This window comes from Leptodactylus fuscus, chromosome 10 (genome assembly GCF_031893055.1).
Source record: "Leptodactylus fuscus isolate aLepFus1 chromosome 10, aLepFus1.hap2, whole genome shotgun sequence".
In the NCBI taxonomy this organism is placed as follows: Eukaryota; Metazoa; Chordata; class Amphibia; order Anura; family Leptodactylidae; genus Leptodactylus; species Leptodactylus fuscus.
In genome coordinates, this window is record NC_134274.1 from 53752393 (window position 1) to 53776509 (window position 24117).

The window sequence follows — 24117 nt, forward strand, 5'->3', positions numbered from 1 at the left end:
TCTTTAAGTGCAGTGGCGTAACTACCAGGGTAGCAGCTGCTGAAAGGCCTGGGACATTAGGGGGCCCAGCGATGGCCGCTACACTGCATTTATTTATTTTTTCCTTAATAGGCCGTTACTTTTGGCCAACACTGTATCTGTAGTAACTACAGACTACACAGAGACCATGAACCTACCTATAGTAACTACAGAATACACCGAGACCATGAACCTACCTATAGTAACTACAGAATACACCGAGACCATGAACCTACCTACAGTAACTACAGAGTACACAGAGACCATGAACCTTCCTACAGTAACTACAGAATATACCCAGACCATGAACCTACCTACAGTAACTACAGAATATACCCAGACCATGAACCTACCTACAGTGTTGGCCAAACGTATTGGCCCCCCTGCAATTCTGTCAGACAATACCACCTTTTCTTCCAGAAAATGATTGCAATCACAAATTCTTTGGTATTATTATCTTCATTTAATTTGTCTTCAATGGAAAACCACAAAAAGAATTGTCAAAAAGCCAAATTGGATATAATTCCACAGCAAACATAAAAAGGGGTGGACAAAAGTACTGGCACTGTTTGAAAAATCATGTGATGCTTCTCTAATTTGTTTGGATGTTAGTCGAACCTACCTATAGTAACTACAGAGTACACCGAGACCATGAACCTACCTATAGTAACTACTAAATACACCCAGACCATGAACCTACCTGCAGCAACTCCATTCTAGTCAGTTTAGTAGTGAGACTGCTAGAAATAGTATGGAGGACCTACTTAAAAAAGGCGCACAGCCATACCTCAGAATTGAGATCTATGCCAGGTAGGAACTGTCATAGATTTCCATTATATCTCATAACAGGAAACTAGCAACAATAGCAATGGGTAACAATAAATATGTCAGGACACGGCAAACATGTCATTGCCCTGCTCAGACCAGATATGCAGAATTCTTTGACACAAAAATAAATTTCTAATTTTAACATACACACATATAAATATATATCTTTGGTAGCCATGCTTTATGAATGAATACATGCACACATATATATATATATATATAGGCCTGGGAATGTATCCTCTCTATGGACAATCCAATAGCTTGTCCTGTAGTGAGGGGACTAGATTGCAGTTTCTTGTGACAGCTCCTGTAAACATCTCCATTCCAGTCATTTCACTAGAGAACAGTGTAGATTAGAGATGGTCCCAGCAGGTCCTCCCTCCATTTTACAACGCTCATTAGTGAGGTGACTAGATTAGCTGTGGTCACAGGTAATAATAGACTATTATCTTCTAGGTAGATTGAGACCACAAGAAAATGGCTGCCACACTTTAACTATCTGACCAATGAAGGGCAGGGGGTGTGGTCTAGCGTCTTTAGAGAGAGGAAATAGTGTCACAACTTCCGGGTTAGAGGTAAGGGGGCGGGAATAAGGAGCCGGTGCTGAGGTACATTGATTAGACTGGTACTGGGTAATGTGTTTACCCTTATTACATGTCATATACAGGAGGAGCAGACTGTGGTGTCCTGTCTGTGTATTATTATTATACAGGAGGAGCAGACTGTGGTGTCCTGTCTGTGTATTATTATTATACAGGAGGAGCAGACTGTGGTGTCCTGTCTGTGTATTATTATTATTATACAGGAGGAGCAGACTGTGATGTCCTGTCTGTGTATTATTATTATTATACCGGAGAAGCAGACTGTAGTGTCCTGTCTGTGTATTATTATTATTCAGGAGGAGCAGACTGTAGTGTCCTGTCTGTGTATTATTATTATACAGGAGGAGCAGACTGTGGTGTCCTGTCTGTGTATTATTATTATACAGGAGGAGCAGACTGTGGTGTCCTGTCTGTGTATTCTTATTATACAGGAGGAGCAGACTGTGGTGTCCTGTCTGTGTATTATTATTATTATACAGGAGGAGCAGACTGTGGTGTCCTGTCTGTGTATTATTATTATTATACAGGAGGAGCAGACTGTGATGTCCTGTCTGTGTATTATTATTATTATACAGGAGGAGCAGACTGTGGTGTCCTGTCTGTGTATTATTATTATACAGGAGGAGCAGACTGTGGTGTCCTGTCTGTGTATTATTATTATTATACAGGAGGAGCAGACTGTGGTGTCCTGTCTGTGTATTATTATTATACAGGAGGAGCAGACTGTGGTGTCCTGTCTGGGTATTATTATTATACAGGAGGAGCAGACTGTGGTGTCCTGTCTGTGTATTATTATTATTATACAGGAGGAGCAGACTGTGGTGTCCTGTCTGGGTATTATTATTATACAGGAGGAGCAGACTGTGGTGTCCTGTCTGTGTATTATTATTATTATACAGGAGGAGCAGACTGTGGTGTCCTGTCTGTGTATTATTATTATTATACAGGAGGAGCAGACTGTGGTGTCCTGTCTGTGTATTATTATTATACAGGAGGAGCAGACTGTGGTGTCCTGTCTGTGTATTATTATTATTATACAGGAGGAGCAGACTGTGGTGTCCTGTCTGTGTATTATTATTATTATACAGGAGGAGCAGACTGTGGTGTCCTGTCTGTGTATTATTATTATTATACAGGAGGAGCAGACTGTGGTGTCCTGTCTGTGTATTATTATTATTATACAGGAGGAGCAGACTGTGATGTCCTGTCTGTGTATTATTATTATTATACAGGAGGAGCAGACTGTGGTGTCCTGTCTGTGTATTATTATTATTATTATACAGGAGGAGCAGACTGTGGTATCCTGTCTGTGTATTATTATTATTATACAGGAGGAGCAGACTGTGGTGTCCTGTCTGTGTATTATTATTATTATACAGGAGGAGCAGACTGTGGTGTCCTGTCTGTGTATTATTATTATACAGGAGGAGCAGACTGTGGTATCCTGTCTGTGTATTATTATTATTATTATTATACAGGAGGAGCAGACTGTGGTGTCCTGTCTGGGTATTATTATTATACAGGAGGAGCAGACTGTGGTGTCCTGTCTGTGTATTATTATTATTATACCGGAGGAGCAGACTGTAGTGTCCTGTCTGTGTATTATTATTATACAGGAGGAGCAGACTGTGGTGTCCTGTCTGTGTATTATTATACAGGAGGAGCAGACTGTGGTGTCCTGTCTGTGTATTATTATTATACAGGAGGAGCAGACTGTGGTGTCCTGTCTGTGTATTATTATTATACAGGAGGAGCAGACTGTGGTGTCCTGTCTGTGTATTATTATTATACAGGAGGAGCAGACTGTGGTGTCCTGTCTGTGTATTATTATACAGGAGGAGCAGACTGTGGTGTCCTGTCTGTGTATTATTATACAGGAGGAGCAGACTGTGGTGTCCTGTCTGGGTATTATTATTATACAGGAGGAGCAGACTGTGGTGTCCTGTCTGTGTATTATTATTATACAGGAGGAGCAGACTGTGGTGTCCTGTCTGTGTATTATTATTATTATTATACAGGAGGAGCAGACTGTGGTGTCCTGTCTGGGTATTATTATTATTATACAGGAGGAGCAGACTGTGGTGTCCTGTCTGTGCATTATTATTATTATACCGGAGGAGCAGACTGTAGTGTCCTGTCTGTGTATTATTATTATTATTATACAGGAGAAGCAGACTGTGGTGTCCTGTCTGGGTATTATTATTATACAGGAGGAGCAGACTGTGGTGTCCTGTCTGTGTATTATTATTATTATACCGGAGGAGCAGACTGTAGTGTCCTGTCTGTGTATTATTATTATACAGGAAGAGCAGACTGTGGTGTCCTGTCTGTGTATTATTATTATTATACAGGAGGAGCAGACTGTGGTGTCCTGTCTGTGTATTATTATTATTATACAGGAGGAGCAGACTGTGATGTCCTGTCTGTGTATTATTATTATTATACAGGAGGAGCAGACTGTGGTGTCCTGTCTGTGTATTATTATTATTATACAGGAGGAGCAGACTGTGATGTCCTGTCTGTGTATTATTATTATTATACAGGAGGAGCAGACTGTAGTGTCCTGTCTGTGTATTATTATACAGGAGCAGCAAACTGTGGTGTCCTGTCTGTGTAATATTATTATACAGGAGGAGCAGACTGTGGTGTCCTGTCTGTGTATTATTATTATACAGGAGGAGCAGACTGTGGTGTCCTGTCTGTGTATTATTATTATACAGGAGGAGCAGACTGTGGTGTCCTGTCTGTGTATTATTATTATTATACAGGAGGAGCAGACTGTGGTGTCCTGTCTGTGTATTATTATACAGGAGGAGCAGACTGTGGTGTCCTGTCTGTGTATTATTATACAGGAGGAGCAGACTGTGGTGTCCTGTCTGTGTATTATTATTATACAGGAGGAGCAGACTGTGGTGTCCTGTCTGTGTAGTATTATTATACAGGAGGAGCAGACTGTGGTGTCCTGTCTGTGTATTATTATTATTATTATTATACAGGAGGAGCAGACTGTGGTGTCCTGTCTGGGTATTATTATTATACAGGAGGAGCAGACTGTGGTGTCCTGTCTGTGTATTATTATTATTATACCGGAGGAGCAGACTGTAGTGTCCTGTCTGTGTATTATTATTATACAGGAGGAGCAGACTGTGGTGTCCTGTCTGTGTATTATTATTATTATTATACAGGAGGAGCAGACTGTGGTGTCCTGTCTGTGTATTATTATTATTATACAGGAGGAGCAGACTGTGGTGTCCTGTCTGTGTATTATTATTATTATACAGGAGGAGTAGACTGTGGTGTCCTGTCTGTTTATTATTATTATACAGGAGGAGCAGACTGTGGTGTCCTGTCTGTGTATTATTATACAGGAGGAGCAGACTGTGGTGTCCTGTCTGTGTAGTATTATTATACAGGAGGAGCAGACTGTGGTGTCCTGTCTGTGTATTATTATTATACAGGAGGAACAGACTGTGGTGTTCTGTCTGTGTATTATTATTATACAGGAGGAGCAGACTGTGGTGTCCTGTCTGTGTATTATTATTATACAGGAGGAACAGACTGTGGTGTCCTGTCTGTGTATTATTATTATTATACAGGAGGAGCAGACTGTGGTGTCCTGTCTGTGTATTATTATACAGGAGGAGCAGACTGTGGTGTCCTGTATGTGTATTATTATTATTATTATACAGGAGGAGCAGACTGTGGTGTCCTGTCTGTGTATTATGATTATTATTATTATTATTATTATACAGGAGGAGCAGACTGTGGTGTCCTGTCTGGGTATTATTATTATACAGGAGGAGCAGACTGTGGTGTCCTGTCTGGGTATTATTATTATACAGGAGGAGCAGACTGTGGTGTCCTGTCTGTGTATTATTATTATACAGGAGGAGCAGACTGTGGTGTCCTGTCTGTGTATTATTATTATACAGGAGGAGCAGACTGTGGTGTCCTGTCTGTGTATTATTATTATACAGGAGGAGCAGACTGTGGTGTCCTGTCTGTGTATTATTATACAGGAGGAGCAGACTGTGGTGTCCTGTCTGTGTATTATTATTATACAGGAGGAGCAGACTGTGGTGGCCTGTCTGTGTATTATTATTATTATACAGGAGGAGCAGACTGTGGTGGCCTGTCTGTGTAGTATTATTATACAGGAGGAGCAGACTGTGGTGTCCTGTCTGTGTAGTATTATTATACAGGAGGAGCAGACTGTGGTGTCCTGTCTGGGTATTATTATTATACAGGAGGAGCAGACTGTGGTGTCCTGTCTGTGTATTATTATTATTATACAGGGGGAGCAGACTGTGGTGTCCTGTCTGTGTAGTATTATTATACAGGAGGAGCAGACTGTGGTGTCCTGTCTGTGTATTATTATTATACAGGAGGAGCAGACTGTGGTGTCCTGTCTGTGTATTATTATACAGGAGGAGCAGACTGTGGTGTCCTGTCTGTGTATTATTATTATACAGGAGGAGCAGACTGTGGTGTCCTGTCTGTGTATTATTATTATACAGGAGGAGCAGACTGTGGTGTCCTGTCTGTGTATTATTATTATACAGGAGGAGCAGACTGTGGTGTCCTGTCTGTGTATTATTATTATTATTATTATTATTATTATACAGGAGGAGCAGACTGTGGTGTCCTGTCTGTGTATTATTATTATACAGGAGGAGCAGACTGTGGTGTCCTGTCTGTGTATTATTATACAGGAGGAGCAGACTGTGGTGTCCTGTCTGTGTATTATTATACAGGAGGAGCAGACTGTGGTGTCCTGTCTGTGTATTATTATTATACAGGAGGAGCAGACTGTGGTGTCCTGTCTGTGTATTATTATTATACAGGAGGAGCAGACTGTGGTGTCCTGTCTGTGTACTATTATTATACAGGAGGAGCAGACTGTGGTGTCCTGTCTGTGTATTATTATTATACAGGAGGAGCAGACTGTGGTGTCCTGTCTGTGTATTATTATTATTATACAGGAAGAGCAGACTGTGGTGTCCTGTCTGTGTATTATTATTATACAGGAGGAGCAGACTGTGGTGTCCTGTCTGTGTATTATTATTATTATACAGGAGGAGCAGACTGTGGTGTCCTGTCTGTGTATTATTATTATTATACAGGAGGAGCAGACTGTGGTGTCCTGTCTGTGTATTATTATTATACAGGAGGAGCAGACTGTGGTGTCCTGTCTGTGTATTATTATTATACAGGAGGAGCAGACTGTGGTGTCCTGTCTGTGTATTATTATTATACAGGAGGAGCAGACTGTGGTGGCCTGTCTGTGTATTATTATTATTATACAGGAGGAGCAGACTGTGGTGTCCTGTCTGTGTAGTATTATTATACAGGAGGAGCAGACTGTGGTGTCCTGTCTGTGTATTATTATTATTATACAGGAGGAGCAGACTGTGGTGTCATGTCTGTGTAGTATTATTATACAGGAGGAGCAGACTGTGGTGTCCTGTCTGGGTATTATTATTATACAGGAGGAGCAGACTGTGGTGTCCTGTCTGTGTATTATTATTATTATACAGGGGGAGCAGACTGTGGTGTCCTGTCTGTGTAGTATTATTATACAGGAGGAGCAGACTGTGGTGTCCTGTCTGTGTAGTATTATTATACAGGAGGAGCAGACTGTGGTGTCCTGTCTGTGTATTATTATACAGGAGGAGCAGACTGTGGTGTCCTGTCTGTGTATTATTATACAGGAGGAGCAGACTGTGGTGTCCTGTCTGTGTATTATTATTATACAGGAGGAGCAGACTGTAGTGTCCTGTCTGTGTATTATTATTATACAGGAGGAGCAGACTGTGGTGTCCTGTCTGTGTATTATTATTATACAGGAGGAGCAGACTGTGGTGTCCTGCCTGTGTATTATTATTATTATACCGGAGGAGCAGACTGTGGTGTCCTGTCTGTGTATTATTATTATTATTATTATTATTATACAGGAGGAGCAGACTGTGGTGTCCTGTCTGTGTATTATTATTATTATTATACAGGAGGAGCAGACTGTGGTGTCCTGTCTGGGTATTATTATTATACAGGAGGAGCAGACTGTGGTGTCCTGTCTGGGTATTATTATTATACAGGAGGAGCAGACTGTGGTATCCTGTCTGTGTATTATTATTATACAGGAGGAGCAGACTGTGGTGTCCTGTCTGTGTACTATTATTATACAGGAGGAGCAGACTGTGGTGTCCTGTCTGTGTATTATTATTATACAGGAGGAGCAGACTGTGGTGTCCTGTCTGTGTATTATTATTATTATTATTATTTATTATTATACAGGAGGAGCAGACTGTGGTGTCCTGTCTGTGTATTATTATTATTATTATTATACAGGAGGAGCAGACTGTGGTGTCCTGTCTGGGTATTATTATTATACAGGAGGAGCAGACTGTGGTGTCCTGTCTGGGTATTATTATTATACAGGAGGAGCAGACTGTGGTGTCCTGTCTGTGTATTATTATTATACAGGAGGAGCAGACTGTGGTGTCCTGTCTGTGTACTATTATTATACAGGAGGAGCAGACTGTGGTGTCCTGTCTGTGTATTATTATTATACAGGAGGAGCAGACTGTGGTGTCCTGTCTGTGTACTATTATTATACAGGAGGAGCAGACTGTGGTGTCCTGTCTGTGTATTATTATTATACAGGAGGAGCAGACTGTGGTGTCCTGTCTGTGTATTATTATTATTGTACAGGAAGAGCAGACTGTGGTGTCCTGTCTGTGTATTATTATTATACAGGAGGAGCAGACTGTGGTGTCCTGTCTGTGTATTATTATTATTATTATTATACAGGAGGAGCAGACTGTGGTGTCCTGTCTGTGTATTATTATTATTATACAGGAGGAGCAGACTGTGGTGTCCTGTCTGTGTATTATTATACAGGAGGAGCAGACTGTGGTGTCCTGTCTGTGTATTATTATTATTATACAGGAGGAGCAGACTGTGGTGTCCTGTCTGTGTAGTATTATTATACAGGAGGAGCAGACTGTGGTGTCCTGTCTGTGTAGTATTATTATACAGGAGGAGCAGACTGTGGTGTCCTGTCTGTGTATTATTATTATACAGGAGGAGCAGACTGTGGTGTCCTGTCTGTGTATTATTATTATACAGGAGGAGCAGACTGTGGTGTCCTGTCTGTGTATTATTATTATACAGGAGGAGCAGACTGTGGTGTCCTGTCTGTGTATTATTATTATACAGGAGGAGCAGACTGTGGTGTCCTGTCTGTGTATTATTATTATACAGGAGGAGCAGACTGTGGTGTCCTGTCTGTGTATTATTATTATTATACAGGAGGAGCCGACTGTGGTGTCCTGTCTGTGTATTATTATTATACAGGAGGAGCAGACTGTGGTGTCCTGTCTGTGTATTATTATTATTATACAGGAGGAGCAGACTGTGATGTCCTGTCTGTGTATTATTATTATTATTATTATTATTATTATACAGGAGGAGCAGACTGTAGTGTCCTGTCTGTGTATTATTATACAGGAGGAGCAGACTGTGGTGTTCTGTCTGTGTATTATTATTATACAGGAGGAGCAGACTGTGGTGTCCTGTTTGTGTAATATTATTATACAGGAGGAGCAGACTGTGGTGTCCTGTCTGTGTATTATTATTATACAGGAGGAGCAGACTGTGGTGTCCTGTCTGTGTATTATTATTATACAGGAGGAGCAGACTGTGGTGTCCTGTCTGTGTATTATTATTATTATACAGGAGGAGCAGACTGTGGTGTCCTGTCTGTGTATTATTATACAGGAGGAGCAGACTGTGGTGTCCTGTCTGTGTATTATTATACAGGAGGAGCAGACTGTGGTGTCCTGTCTGTGTATTATTATTATACAGGAGGAGCAGACTGTGGTGTCCTGTCTGTGTAGTATTATTATACAGGAGGAGCAGACTGTAGTGTCCTGTCTGTGTATTATTATTATACAAGAGGAGCAGACTGTGGTGTTCTGTCTGTGTATTATTATTATACAGGAGGAGCAGACTGTGGTGTCCTGTCTGTGTATTATTATTATACAGGAGGAGCAGACTGTGATGTCCTGTCTGTGTATTATTATTATTATACCGGAGGAGCAGACTGTAGTGTCCTGTCTGTGTAGTATTATTATACAGGAGGAGCAGACTGTGGTGTCCTGTCTGTGTATTATTATTATACAGGAGGAGCAGACTGTGGTGTCCTGTCTGTGTAGTATTATTATACAGGAGGAGCAGACTGTGGTGTCCTGTCTGTGTAGTATTATTATACAGGAGGAGCAGACTGTGGTGTCCTGTCTGTGTAGTATTATTATACAGGAGGAGCAGACTGTGGTGTCCTGTTTGTGTATTATTATACAGGAGGAGCAGACTGTGGTGTCCTGTCTGTGTATTATTATACAGGAGGAGCAGACTGTGGTGTCCTGTCTGTGTATTATTATTATACAGGAGGAGCAGACTGTAGTGTCCTGTCTGTGTAGTATTATTATACAGGAGGAGCAGACTGTGGTGTCCTGTCTGTGTATTATTATTATACAGGAGGAGCAGACTGTGGTGTCCTGTCTGTGTATTATTATTGTACAGGAGGAGCAGACTGTGGTGTCCTGTTTGTGTATTATTATTATACAGGAGGAGCAGACTGTGGTGTCCTGTCTGTGTATTATTATTATACAGGAGGAGCAGACTGTGGTATCCTGTCTGTGTATTATTATTATACAGGAGGAGCAGACTGTGGTATCTTGTCTGTGTATTATTATTATTATACAGGAGGAGCAGACTGTAGTGTCCTGTCTGTGTATTATTATTATTATACAGGAGGAGCAGACTGTGGTGTCCTGTCTGTGTACTATTATTATACAGGAGGAGCAGACTGTGGTGTCCTGTCTGTGTACTATTATTATACAGGAGGAGCAGACTGTGGTGTCCTGTCTGTGTATTATTATACAGGAGGAGCAGACTGCGGTGTCCTGTCTGTGTATTATTATTATACAGGAGGAGCAGACTGTGGTGTCCTGTCTGTGTATTATTATTATACAGGAGGAGCAGACTGTGGTGTCCTGTCTGTGTATTATTATTATTATACAGGAGGAGCAGACTGTGGTGTCCTGTCTGTGTATTATTATTATACAGGAGGAGCAGACTGTGGTGTCCTGTCTGTGTATTATTATTATACAGGAGGAGCAGACTGTGGTGGCCTGTCTGTGTATTATTATTATTATACAGGAGGAGCAGACTGTGGTGTCCTGTCTGTGTAGTATTATTATACAGGAGGAGCAGACTGTGGTGTCCTGTCTGTGTATTATTATTATTATACAGGAGGAGCAGACTGTGGTGTCATGTCTGTGTAGTATTATTATACAGGAGGAGCAGACTGTGGTGTCCTGTCTGGGTATTATTATTATACAGGAGGAGCAGACTGTGGTGTCCTGTCTGTGTATTATTATTATTATACAGGGGGAGCAGACTGTGGTGTCCTGTCTGTGTAGTATTATTATACAGGAGGAGCAGACTGTGGTGTCCTGTCTGTGTAGTATTATTATACAGGAGGAGCAGACTGTGGTGTCCTGTCTGTGTATTATTATACAGGAGGAGCAGACTGTGGTGTCCTGTCTGTGTATTATTATACAGGAGGAGCAGACTGTGGTGTCCTGTCTGTGTATTATTATTATACAGGAGGAGCAGACTGTAGTGTCCTGTCTGTGTATTATTATTATACAGGAGGAGCAGACTGTGGTGTCCTGTCTGTGTATTATTATTATACAGGAGGAGCAGACTGTGGTGTCCTGCCTGTGTATTATTATTATTATACCGGAGGAGCAGACTGTGGTGTCCTGTCTGTGTATTATTATTATTATTATTATTATACAGGAGGAGCAGACTGTGGTGTCCTGTCTGTGTATTATTATTATTATTATACAGGAGGAGCAGACTGTGGTGTCCTGTCTGGGTATTATTATTATACAGGAGGAGCAGACTGTGGTGTCCTGTCTGGGTATTATTATTATACAGGAGGAGCAGACTGTGGTATCCTGTCTGTGTATTATTATTATACAGGAGGAGCAGACTGTGGTGTCCTGTCTGTGTACTATTATTATACAGGAGGAGCAGACTGTGGTGTCCTGTCTGTGTATTATTATTATACAGGAGGAGCAGACTGTGGTGTCCTGTCTGTGTATTATTATTATTATTATTATTTATTATTATACAGGAGGAGCAGACTGTGGTGTCCTGTCTGTGTATTATTATTATTATTATTATACAGGAGGAGCAGACTGTGGTGTCCTGTCTGGGTATTATTATTATACAGGAGGAGCAGACTGTGGTGTCCTGTCTGGGTATTATTATTATACAGGAGGAGCAGACTGTGGTGTCCTGTCTGTGTATTATTATTATACAGGAGGAGCAGACTGTGGTGTCCTGTCTGTGTACTATTATTATACAGGAGGAGCAGACTGTGGTGTCCTGTCTGTGTATTATTATTATACAGGAGGAGCAGACTGTGGTGTCCTGTCTGTGTACTATTATTATACAGGAGGAGCAGACTGTGGTGTCCTGTCTGTGTATTATTATTATACAGGAGGAGCAGACTGTGGTGTCCTGTCTGTGTATTATTATTATTGTACAGGAAGAGCAGACTGTGGTGTCCTGTCTGTGTATTATTATTATACAGGAGGAGCAGACTGTGGTGTCCTGTCTGTGTATTATTATTATACAGGAGGAGCAGACTGTGGTGTCCTGTCTGTGTATTATTATTGTACAGGAGGAGCAGACTGTGGTGTCCTGTCTGTGTATTATTATTATACAGGAGGAGCAGACTGTGGTGTCCTGTCTGTGTATTATTATTATTATACAGGAGGAGCCGACTGTGGTGTCCTGTCTGTGTATTATTATTATACAGGAGGAGCAGACTGTGGTGTCCTGTCTGTGTATTATTATTATTATACAGGAGGAGCAGACTGTGATGTCCTGTCTGTGTATTATTATTATTATTATTATACAGGAGGAGCAGACTGTAGTGTCCTGTCTGTGTATTATTATACAGGAGGAGCAGACTGTGGTGTTCTGTCTGTGTATTATTATTATACAGGAGGAGCAGACTGTGGTGTCCTGTTTGTGTAATATTATTATACAGGAGGAGCAGACTGTGGTGTCCTGTCTGTGTATTATTATTATACAGGAGGAGCAGACTGTGGTGTCCTGTCTGTGTATTATTATTATACAGGAGGAGCAGACTGTGGTGTCCTGTCTGTGTATTATTATTATTATACAGGAGGAGCAGACTGTGGTGTCCTCTCTGTGTATTATTATACAGGAGGAGCAGACTGTGGTGTCCTGTCTGTGTATTATTATACAGGAGGAGCAGACTGTGGTGTCCTGTCTGTGTATTATTATTATACAGGAGGAGCAGACTGTGGTGTCCTGTCTGTGTAGTATTATTATACAGGAGGAGCAGACTGTAGTGTCCTGTCTGTGTATTATTATTATACAAGAGGAGCAGACTGTGGTGTTCTGTCTGTGTATTATTATTATACAGGAGGAGCAGACTGTGGTGTCCTGTCTGTGTATTATTATTATACAGGAGGAGCAGACTGTGATGTCCTGTCTGTGTATTATTATTATTATACCGGAGAAGCAGACTGTAGTGTCCTGTCTGTGTAGTATTATTATACAGGAGGAGCAGACTGTGGTGTCCTGTCTGTGTATTATTATTATACAGGAGGAGCAGACTGTGGTGTCCTGTCTGTGTAGTATTATTATACAGGAGGAGCAGACTGTGGTGTCCTGTCTGTGTAGTATTATTATACAGGAGGAGCAGACTGTGGTGTCCTGTCTGTGTAGTATTATTATACAGGAGGAGCAGACTGTGGTGTCCTGTCTGTGTAGTATTATTATACAGGAGGAGCAGACTGTGGTGTCCTGTTTGTGTATTATTATACAGGAGGAGCAGACTGTGGTGTCCTGTCTGTGTATTATTATACAGGAGGAGCAGACTGTGGTGTCCTGTCTGTGTATTATTATTATACAGGAGGAGCAGACTGTAGTGTCCTGTCTGTGTAGTATTATTATACAGGAGGAGCAGACTGTGGTGTCCTGTCTGTGTATTATTATTATACAGGAGGAGCAGACTGTGGTGTCCTGTCTGTGTATTATTATTGTACAGGAGGAGCAGACTGTGGTGTCCTGTTTGTGTATTATTATTATACAGGAGGAGCAGACTGTGGTGTCCTGTCTGTGTATTATTATTATACAGGAGGAGCAGACTGTGGTATCCTGTCTGTGTATTATTATTATACAGGAGGAGCAGACTGTGGTATCCTGTCTGTGTATTATTATTATTATACAGGAGGAGCAGACTGTAGTGTCCTGTCTGTGTATTATTATTATTATACAGGAGGAGCAGACTGTGGTGTCCTGTCTGTGTACTATTATTATACAGGAGGAGCAGACTGTGGTGTCCTGTCTGTGTACTATTATTATACAGGAGGAGCAGACTGTGGTGTCCTGTCTGTGTATTATTATACAGGAGGAGCAGACTGCGGTGTCCTGTCTGTGTATTATTATTATACAGGAGGAGCAGACTGTGGTGTCCTGTCTGTGTATTATTATTATACAGGAGGAGCAGACTGTGGTGTCCTGTCTGTGTATTATTATTATTATACAGGAGGAGCAGACTGTGGTGTCCTGTCTGTGTAGTATTATTATACAGGAGGAGCAGACTGTGGTGTCCTGTCTGTGTAGTATTATTATACAGGAGGAGCAGACTGTGGTGTCCTGTCTGTGTAGTATTATTATACAGGAGGAGCAGACTGTGGTGTCCTGTCTGTGTATTATTATTATACAGGAGGAGCAGACTGTGGTGTCCTGTCTGTGTATTATTATTATTATACAGGAGGAGCAGACTGTGGTGTCCTGTCTGTGTAGTATTATTATACAGGAGGAGCAGACTGTGGTGTCCTGTCTGTGTATTATTATACAGGAGGAGCAGACTGTGGTGTCCTGTCTGTGTAGTATTATTATACAGGAGGAGCAGACTGTGGTGTCCTGTCTGTGTAGTATTATTATACAGGAGGAGCAGACTGTGGTGTCCTGTCTGTGTATTATTATTATACAGGAGGAGCAGACTGTGGTGTCCTGTCTGTGTATTATTATTATTATACAGGAGGAGCAGACTGTGGTATCCTGTCTGTGTAGTATTATTATACAGGAGGAGCAGACTGTGGTGTCCTGTCTGTGTAGTATTATTATACAGGAGGAGCAGACTGGTGTCCTGTCTGTGTAGTATTATTATACAGGAGGAGCAGACTATGGTGTCCTGTCTGTGTAGTATTATTATACAGGTGGAGCAGACTGTGGTGTCCTGTCTATGTATTATTATTATACAGGAGGAGCAGACTGTGGTGTCCTGTCTATGTATTATTATTATACAGGAGGAGCAGACTGTGGTGTCCTGTCTGTGTATTATTATTATACAGGAGGAGCAGACTGTGGTGTCCTGTCTGTGTATTATTATTATTATTATACAGGAGGAGCAGACTGTGGTGTCCTGTCTGTGTATTATTATTATTATTATACAGGAGGAGCAGACTGTGGTGTCCTGTCTGTGTATTATTATACAGGAGGAGCAGACTGTGGTGTCCTGTCTGTGTATTATTATTATTATACAGGAGGAGCAGACTGTGGTGTCCTGTCTGTGTATTATTATTATTATTATACAGGAGGAGCAGACTGTGGTGTCCTGTCTGTGTATTATTATTATTATACAGGAGGAGCAGACTGTGGTGTCCTTTCTGTGTACTATTATTATTATACAGGAGGAGCAGACTGTGGTGTCCTGTCTGTGTATTATTATTATTATACAGGAGGAGCAGACTGTGGTGTCCTGTCTGTGTATTATTATTATTATACAGGAGGAGCAGACTGTGGTGTCCTGTCTGTGTATTATTATTATTATACAGGAGGAGCAGACTGTGGTGTCCTGTCTGTGTATTATTATTATTATACAGGAGGAGCAGACTGTGGTGTCCTGTCTGTGTATTATTATTATTATACAGGAGGAGCAGACTGTGGTGTCCTGTCTGTGTATTATTATTATTCAGGAGGAGCAGACTGTGGTGTCCTGTCTGTGTATTATTATTATACAGGAGGAGCAGACTGTGGTGTCCTGTCTGTGTATTCTTATTATACAGGAGGAGCAGACTGTGGTGTCCTGTCTGTGTATTATTATTATTATACAGGAGGAGCAGACTGTGGTGTCCTGTCTGTGTATTCTTATTATTATACAGGAGGAGCAGACTGTGGTATCCTGTCTGTGTATTATTATTATACAGGAGGAGCAGACTGTGGTGTCCTGTCTGTGTATTATTATTATACAGGAGGAGCAGACTGTGGTGTCCTGTCTGTGTATTATTATTATACAGGAGGAGCAGACTGTGGTGTCCTGTCTGTGTATTCTTATTATACAGGAGGAGCAGACTGTGGTGTCCTGTCTGTGTATTCTTATTATACAGGAGGAGCAGACTGTGGTGTCCTGTCTGTGTATTATTATTATACAGGAGGAGCAGACTGTGGTGTCCTGTCTGTGTATTATTATTATACAGGAGGAGCAGACTGTGGTGTCCTGTCTGTGTATTATTATTATACAGGAGGAGCAGACTGTGGTGTCCTGTCTGTGTATTATTATTATTATACAGGAGGAGCAGACTGTGGTGTCCTGTCTGTGTATTATTATTATTATACAGGAGGAGCAGACTGTGGTGTCCTGTCTGTGTATTATTATTATTATACAGGAGGAGCAGACTGTGGTGTCCTGTCTGTGTATTATTATTATTATTATACAGGAGGAGCAGACTGTGGTGTCCTGTCTGTGTATTATTATTATTATTATACAGGAGGAGCAGACTGTGGTGTCCTGTCTGTGTATTATTATTATTATTGTTATACAGGAGGAGCAGACTGTGGTGTCCTGTCTGTGTATTATTATTATACAGGAGGAGCAGACTGTGGTGTCCTGTCTGTGTATTATTATTATACAGGAGGAGCAGACTGTGGTGTCCTGTCTGTGTATTATTATTATACAGGAGCAGCAGACTGTGGTGTCCTGTCTGTGTATTATTATTATACAGGAGGAGCAGACTGTGGTGTCCTGTCTGTGTATTATTATTATACAGGAGGAGCAGACTGTGGTGTCCTGTCTGTGTATTATTATTATACAGGAGGAGCAGACTGTGGTGTCCTATCTGTGTATTATTATTATACAGGAGGAGCAGACTGTGGTGTCCTGTCTGTGTATTATTATTATTATACAGGAGGAGCAGACTGTGGTGTCCTGTCTGTGTATTATTATTATTATACAGGAGGAGCAGACTGTGGTGTCCTGTCTGTGTATTATTATTATTATTATACAGGAGGAGCAGACTGTGGTGTCCTGTCTGTGTATTATTATTATTATACAGGAGGAGCAGACTGTGGTGTCCTGTCTGTGTATTATTATTATTATACAGGAGGAGCAGACTGTGGTGTCCTGTCTGTGTATTATTATTATTATACAGGAGGAGCAGACTGTGGTGTCCTGTCTGTGTATTATTATTATTATACAGGAGGAGCAGACTGTGGTGTCCTGTCTGTGTATTATTATTATTATACAGGAGGAGCAGACTGTGGTGTCCTGTCTGTGTATTATTATTATTATACAGGAGGAGCAGACTGTGGTGTCCTGTCTGTGTATTATTATTATTATACAGGAGGAGCAGACTGTGGTGTCCTGTCTGTGTATTATTATTATTATACAGGAGGAGCAGACTGTGGTGTCCGGTCTGTGTATTATTATTATTATACAGGAGGAGCAGACTGTGGTGTCCTGTCTGTGTATTATTATTATTATACAGGAGGAGCAGACTGTGGTGTCCTGTCTGTGTATTATTATTATACAGGAGGAGCAGACTGTGGTGTCCTGTCTGTGTATTATTATTATTATACAGGAGGAGCAGACTGTGGTGTCCTGTCTGTGTATTATTATTATTATACAGGAGGAGCAGACTGTGGTGTCCGGTCTGTGTATTATTATTATTATACAGGAGGAGCAGACTGTGGTGTCCTGTCTGTGTATTATTATTATTATACAGGAGGAGCAGACTGTGGTGTCCTGTCTGTGTATTATTATTATTATACAGGAGGAGCAGACTGTGGTGTCCTGTCTGTGTATTATTATTATTCAGGAGGAGCAGACTGTGGTGTCCTGTCTGTGTATTATTATTATACAGGAGGAGCAGACTGTGGTGTTCTGTCTGTGTATTATTATACAGGAGGAGCAGACTGTGGTGTCCTGTCTGTGTATTATTATTATTATAAAGGAGGAGCAGACTGTGGTGGCCTGTCTGTGTATTATTATACAGGAGGAGCAGACTGTGGTGTCCTGTATGTGTATTATTATTATACAGGAGGAGCAGACTGTGGTGTCCTGTCTGTGTATTCTTATTATACAGGAGGAGCAGACTGTGGTGTCCTGTCTGTGTATTATTATTATACAGGAGGAGCAGACTGTGGTGTCCTGTTTATTTAATATTGGTTAGTTGCTATTATTTTTTTTGCGGACAAATTATAACTAATAATTTTCTTTTTTGTTGTTTTTTTTCGTAAAACACGTTCATCTTTGATTTAGAGACCCTGCTTTTACAGAAATGTGCTCAGTAAATATTATACCTTAATTATTATTACCTTTATTAATAATCGGAAGGATTATAAATGGTAGGAAGGATAATGTAATATATAACTGCTATAAGATTGTGTTCACATTTGTGGGACTCTGTACATTTTTGCATTTTGGCAAAAAATGAAACTTAAAACAAGATGTCAGCTAAAGATGGGTCATTGATTTGATAGACACTAGTGGGACCTGACAGATTCCATTGAGTGTAATGGGGACAATGGGGATCTGGTTTGGAGTCTGTTCAACTCGCTTGTGAAACATAGCCTAATCTTACTCTCGTACACCTTGAATTACATACACCTTTTAGCCTCTGATCTAGTTCTTTTACTTTTATTTCTGGCAGGTCGAGGGTCAGCATGAAATACTCTATGGGAGATTGGGCTGATTCACTGAAAATGATTGAAGAAAAGAGAAGTAACAATGGGGTGATATTAAATCTAACTCTGGAAATTATTTACCTGTTGACTGGAGAGGTGAGGATTTCCATACTTACTAAAGTAATATTATATTAGCAAAAGTAATTCTTAGATAATATTTGGCTGCATAAGGGTTAAATAGCTACCAAAGCACAAAGGGCACCCAATAAGGCAATTGCAGAATTTCTGAGTGTATATCTGTTTCCACACTTGCTATAATGTTGTTTCAGTGACAGTATTTTGGCGGTGTGATTGGTTTTATTACAGCCCGGTTCCATCCATATATTTTGAACCCTTTCATTATGGACAGCCAGGTCAATTGATCTACAGGCTGAACACCAGATCATGGCTTTGTCCAAGAAGCTTCGGACCTGTAATCTTCAGGATGATATTATCATCTATGAAATTCCTCCTAGCAGCTTTCAGACCTCTTCTCTTCTCACCAGGTTCCACCCTTATTGTTTATCTGTATGTTTCCCTATATATAGAGTGTCACAGGGAATATAACTTTGCCCTTTCTAAAGGACCTGTAGTGCAGTGATATAGTATGGGTTCATAACTGTAGCTATAAAACTCCAGACCAGTGAAACCTGCTTGTACGATGTGTAGGAGCTGTGTATTTCTGCTACTTGAATCTTCACACTGCTGGTAAGAGCTGACAGGGAGAAACCTATGAGAAGCAGGATGGAGAGGAGACAGGTAGAAGCTGCATCACAGAGGATACACTTAGACTTTACAGCGTGAGATAGGGGACAGACAATCTCTAAAAGAGAACCCATCTCCAGTTCTGAAAAGCCTATACTTCACTACATTGGCACAAAAAAAAGCAATGGAGTGCCATTCCAGTGAATTGGCAGCATGAGAAAAATCGTGCAATTGGGGTGTGGGGGGGGGTATTTGGACTGCAGTGGATGTTTTTCATTGATCATTACAAAATTCAAAGCATGGTTAAGATAGAAGAGAGTGATAATGGCGGAGATGCAGGGAGGTGGAGGGCTATGGACATTGCTTATTTTTAAGAGCGTTACAACTTTGAATTGAATTCTAAAGGGAATGGGCAATCTAAGCAGTGACTGGCACAAGGTGGGTACATGGGTGTGTTTGGACAGAAAAGCCATCCTAGCTGCTGAAATCAGGGTAGATTGGAGAGGAGAGCATTTAATAAATTGGCTCATAGAACATTATACTATATGCATGTTCATTTTCTGTTTAATTACTAGAAATATCAACCTGTAAAGAAGTCCAGAAAAACCGTTACACCTATTTGGGAACCACATCTGTCACGCAGAAAGACCAAGACTATGATACATGAAGGAAACAATGAGCAGAAGATCCTGGAACTCACCAATAAGATCATTGCGCTGCTGACTGGAGAGGTGAGCGCTGCTAGCAATGCTGGGAAATTATATACTGACACAAGGGATGATGGGTCTGGATGATGACTGTATCATTGTATTGTCAGGTTCCTATAAGATATCAGGATGTCACTGTGTATTTCTCCATGGATGAGTGGGAGTATTTAGAAGGACACAAGGATCTGTACAAGGACATCATGATGGAGGATAACCAGTCCCTTATATCGCTGGGTAATAGTATATATTGTTATGAGATGAGGTTACGTTCATTAGGCATTTCTCGCTGTCAACACTTTTCAAAATAATAGTAATGGACAGGATCGCTAGGCTAAAGAGAGACAGGGAAGGGTGGGAGGGACTAGTAATGGGAGGGATCACTAGGCTAAAGAGAGACAGGGAAGGGTGGGAGGGGCTAGTAATGGGAAGGATCACTAGGCTAAAGAGAGACAGGGAGGGGCTAGTAATGGGAGGGATCACTAGGCTAAAGAGAGACAGGGAAGGGTGGGAGGGACTAGTAATGGGAGGGATCATTAGTCTAAAGAGAGACAGGGAAGGGTGGGAGGGGCTAGTAATGGGCAGGATCGCTAGGCTAAAGAGAGACGGAAGGATGGGAGGGGCTAGTAATGGGCAGGATCGCTAGGCTAAAGAGAGACGGAAGGGTGGAAGGGACTAGTAATGGGAGGGATCATTAGGCTAAAGAGAGACGGAAGAGTGGGAGGGGCTAGTAATGGGCAGGATCACTAGGCTAAAGAGAGGGTGGGAGGGGCTAGTAATGAGAGGGATCGCTAGGCTAAAGAGAGACAGGGAGGGGTGGGAGGGGCTAGTAACGGGAGGGATCGCTAGGCTAAGGAGAGACAGTGAAGGATGGGAGGGGCTAGTAATGGGCAGGATCTCTTGGTTAGTGAGACAGGGAGGGGGAGTGTAGGAGTGAGAGGGAACTAGTGCATCAGCTACGCAGGAAGCTAACCCCATGTAAACCAACACAGAGGATGCCAGAAGCTGCCAGAGAGACCTAGAAATAACTCCAAAGCCTGCTAAAGGTATATGGGTGTACTTCTTAACCCATTACTAGCACTAACAGACCTTTATATAAAAATAAATAAAATTGCCCTGAAAAACCCCTTTAAGCTATATATAAACATGAAGTTAATATGTCTGATGATGGTTTCTTTTAGGTGAATCCAGCTGTGCTAAGGCACCAGAAAATTGTTCCAGCCCTTCTTATTTAGAAGCTCATCTAAGGGAAAATTATGATATCCACCAGGATCATCAGGTAGATTAAACCTCAGCAAACACCAAAACATTGCCCCGGGTGTTCAGTAAGGGTATATGTTTTATATAGTTATGTGGTTATTCAGAATGAAGACTTTGTTGGGATAAAAGTTGAGGAAACCCATGAAAAAGATGTGATATATGTGAAGGATGGTCATAAGTATGAAGAGGAGGAACCCCCTACCTGTATCAGGACAGGTGAGTAATATTTTCAAAATGCAGGTATCTATGTATTCTCCTTGTTCATTAACCCTTTTACTGCCAGGGGTTTATGGACAGTCTGGGCAATTTCATGAGTCACGCTGGGTCTGGGTCTTGAAGGCCATACTTACCCAATACCTGATAATACATGGCTGTGCAGGACACAGGCAAACCCCATTACTGTAAATGATAGAGCCCACAAAACATCCACTCGCATAGCTACAATCCATGAAGAAGTTGCATGCCAGCATTTCAAATGTACACCGTCAAAATTTATACCATATACTGTCACATGATAATGAGGCGTACAGCCCACATGATCTAATGGTGTGGGGCATGACCAATAGCCTGTTCTTTGGCGCTGTGCGCCTCACATTATTATTGTGTGACAGTACGGGTTATAAGTTTTATGTGTGTGCATCTGAAGTGCAGACATCCACCCCCCTCTTGGCTTTTAGGATTTTTCTTGTCTGAGTCTTGGCATCAATAAATTCAGCCCAGTTACAGTACTCCTTCAGTCCCATGTAAGTCATTGGAGATGTGTGTGTGTCATTCACATAACAGACTTGAAGGTCAGGCAGAGTAAGAGCCACATAGAGAAGTATTTTGTCCCTCCTGTCACATAATTGATCCCAAAAAGTTGAAATTTAGTATAACAGCAGATATAGATGATATGAGGTCAGTAGTGGTCTGGCACCCGTACCGATCAGTTGGTCCCAGTAGCCTCCGTAGCTCGTAGCACAACTCTTGTTTTCAGACTAGTGGCTGGGTCAGGTTACTGCAGCTCCGCTCCCATAAAAGTAACTAATACCTGACTATTCACAGAGGGTTATGTTTTAGTACATTTATCGGTCTGATATCCAGAGTCAATCAGCCACTCTGTGTAACTAATACCTGAGCTGCAGTATTTCTGGAATCCACCGTACTGAGGATAGGTTATCAATATCTGTAACTTGAAAACCCCTTTATATCATAGAAGGAAACCCTTTTACTCTTAATACAAGATGATCACTTCCAGTTACAGATTTGGTTCTAAATTTGATTTCTGAATTTGATTTTCTCCATTTCAGCAGAAACGCAAAACAACCGTCTATATCCAGATTGCAAAGCTGAAGATGGGCACTTTGTGGGAAATCTTCCAGAAGTAAACACCGATATGCTAAATTTACACCCAGCTCTCCATGGCTTAGATGTCTCCTATGATCCCTCTATACATGGGGGTTTTCCCTCCGATCCATCACGTATCATCATGCACAGATCTCCTTATCTCAGTAACCCAATCTATACAGGTTCAGATTCTCACAAGTATTTCACACTGGTAAATGACCCTGTTGTGAAACAGTTTTCATCTTCTGAGTTTGGAAATTCATTTAGGTTGAAAATGTATCTCTCCAAACATCAGAGACTGCACAGAGCAGACAAACCATTTGCGTGCTACGAATGCGGTCGATGTTTTGCACAGAAATCCAATCTTGCAAATCATCTGAAGATTCATACAGGGGAAAAGCCATTTGAATGTCCTCAATGTGGGAAAAGGTTTACCAAAAAGTCCAATCTCCTTGAACACCTTCGAGTTCACACAGGGGAGAAGCCGTTTCCATGTTCTGAATGTGGGAAACGTTTCAAGAATAAATCTCATCTGGTGGAGCATCGGAGAACTCACACAGGGGAGAAGCCATATCCGTGTTCGGAATGCGGGAAAGGCTTCACAAACAAGTCCAGGCTTCTCGAACATCTCAGAATCCACACAGGCGAGAAGCCCTTTTCATGTTCCCAGTGTGGAAAGTCATTCACAAAGAAATCAAATCTTGTAATACATCAGAGAAGTCGCAATCATATATGAAGTCATTCTTGGCTGTATATGTAAATATATTTATGTATATATGTATTTTTGGCCAATAAAATGAGCAAAACTCAAAACACGTAGAAAAACTGCAGTGTTTGATAACAAAAGCTATTCTCTAAATAGTATACGAACATTGAAGCACCATCTGGGTGATGAATATGCAGGTATGTGTGGAAGTCAGTGTTGTTTAACGCGTTTTGCTTTACAGCCTCCTTTATTTAAGGCCTTTCTATCACACGTTAAAACATAGCTGAGAAAAACTGAGTCCATTCAAGCACAAAAGCAGGTCAGAAACTGATGTTTGGCAGTGTGACTATTTTATAAATTGGCATTTCAGTTGAACTCACTGTTGTTTAATGCTAGGGACACGTGGTGGACTCATCCATCGAGGGAATTCGGCACCGTATCTCATTCCAACAGAAATATGGTGGTTTTTGCTGTGACCCTCTTTCCCCAGCTTTAAACTTTGTATTACAAAGATTGAACCGCGCAGGTAATGCTGGCCAGAAGGATTGCATTAAACCCAAAGCACAGCTCACATTGTACTTTTGGTTTGATTCGCAACATGTGGGTAAAATTCGGATAATGGTACTAATTTTCTCCTTTATACAGCAACATAGCCTGCGTTGCTTTTACAGATATTGCTGTTATTTACTGTCTACTTTGGGGTTTGCAGGCTAAAATCTGTATGTCTTTGGAATGTGGGAAGAAACTGGAGTAAACCCACATGACCATGGGTCAAACTCCATGCAGATATTCCCCTTGGTTTTGAAGCCGGGGGCTCAGTGATTAGCACTGCAGCCTTGCAGCGCTGGAGTCCTAGGTTCAAATCCTGCCAAGGGCAACATCTGCAAGGAGTTTGTATGTTCTCCCC

General features: G+C 41.4%; 1 protein-coding gene across 1 annotated transcript; it reads left to right on the forward strand.

Annotated features, from left to right (window-relative positions):
* Positions 1 to 1421: 1421 nt before the first annotated feature.
* On the forward strand, positions 1422 to 23317 carry LOC142183224 (uncharacterized). Its single transcript, XM_075258234.1, has 7 exons — positions 1422 to 1485; positions 18503 to 18626; positions 19790 to 19945; positions 20032 to 20155; positions 21100 to 21197; positions 21283 to 21394; positions 22468 to 23317. Exons 2-7 carry the CDS (start codon positions 18510 to 18512, stop codon positions 23238 to 23240), a joined length of 1380 nt encoding a protein of 459 aa, XP_075114335.1. The 5' UTR covers positions 1422 to 1485; positions 18503 to 18509; the 3' UTR covers positions 23241 to 23317.
* The last annotated feature ends 800 nt before the right edge of the window (positions 23318 to 24117 follow it).

Excerpts from the sequence above, each read along its gene's own strand:
- LOC142183224 (XM_075258234.1), top strand. The coding sequence starts at position 18,510 with ATGAAATACTCTATGGGAGATTGGGCTGATTCACTGAAAATGATTGAA. Across the intron at positions 18,627-19,789 it reads TTTACCTGTTGACTGGAGAG|AAATATCAACCTGTAAAGAA; the intron begins GTGAGGATTTCC and ends TTTAATTACTAG. Across the intron at positions 20,156-21,099 it reads CCAGTCCCTTATATCGCTGG|GTGAATCCAGCTGTGCTAAG; the intron begins GTAATAGTATAT and ends GGTTTCTTTTAG.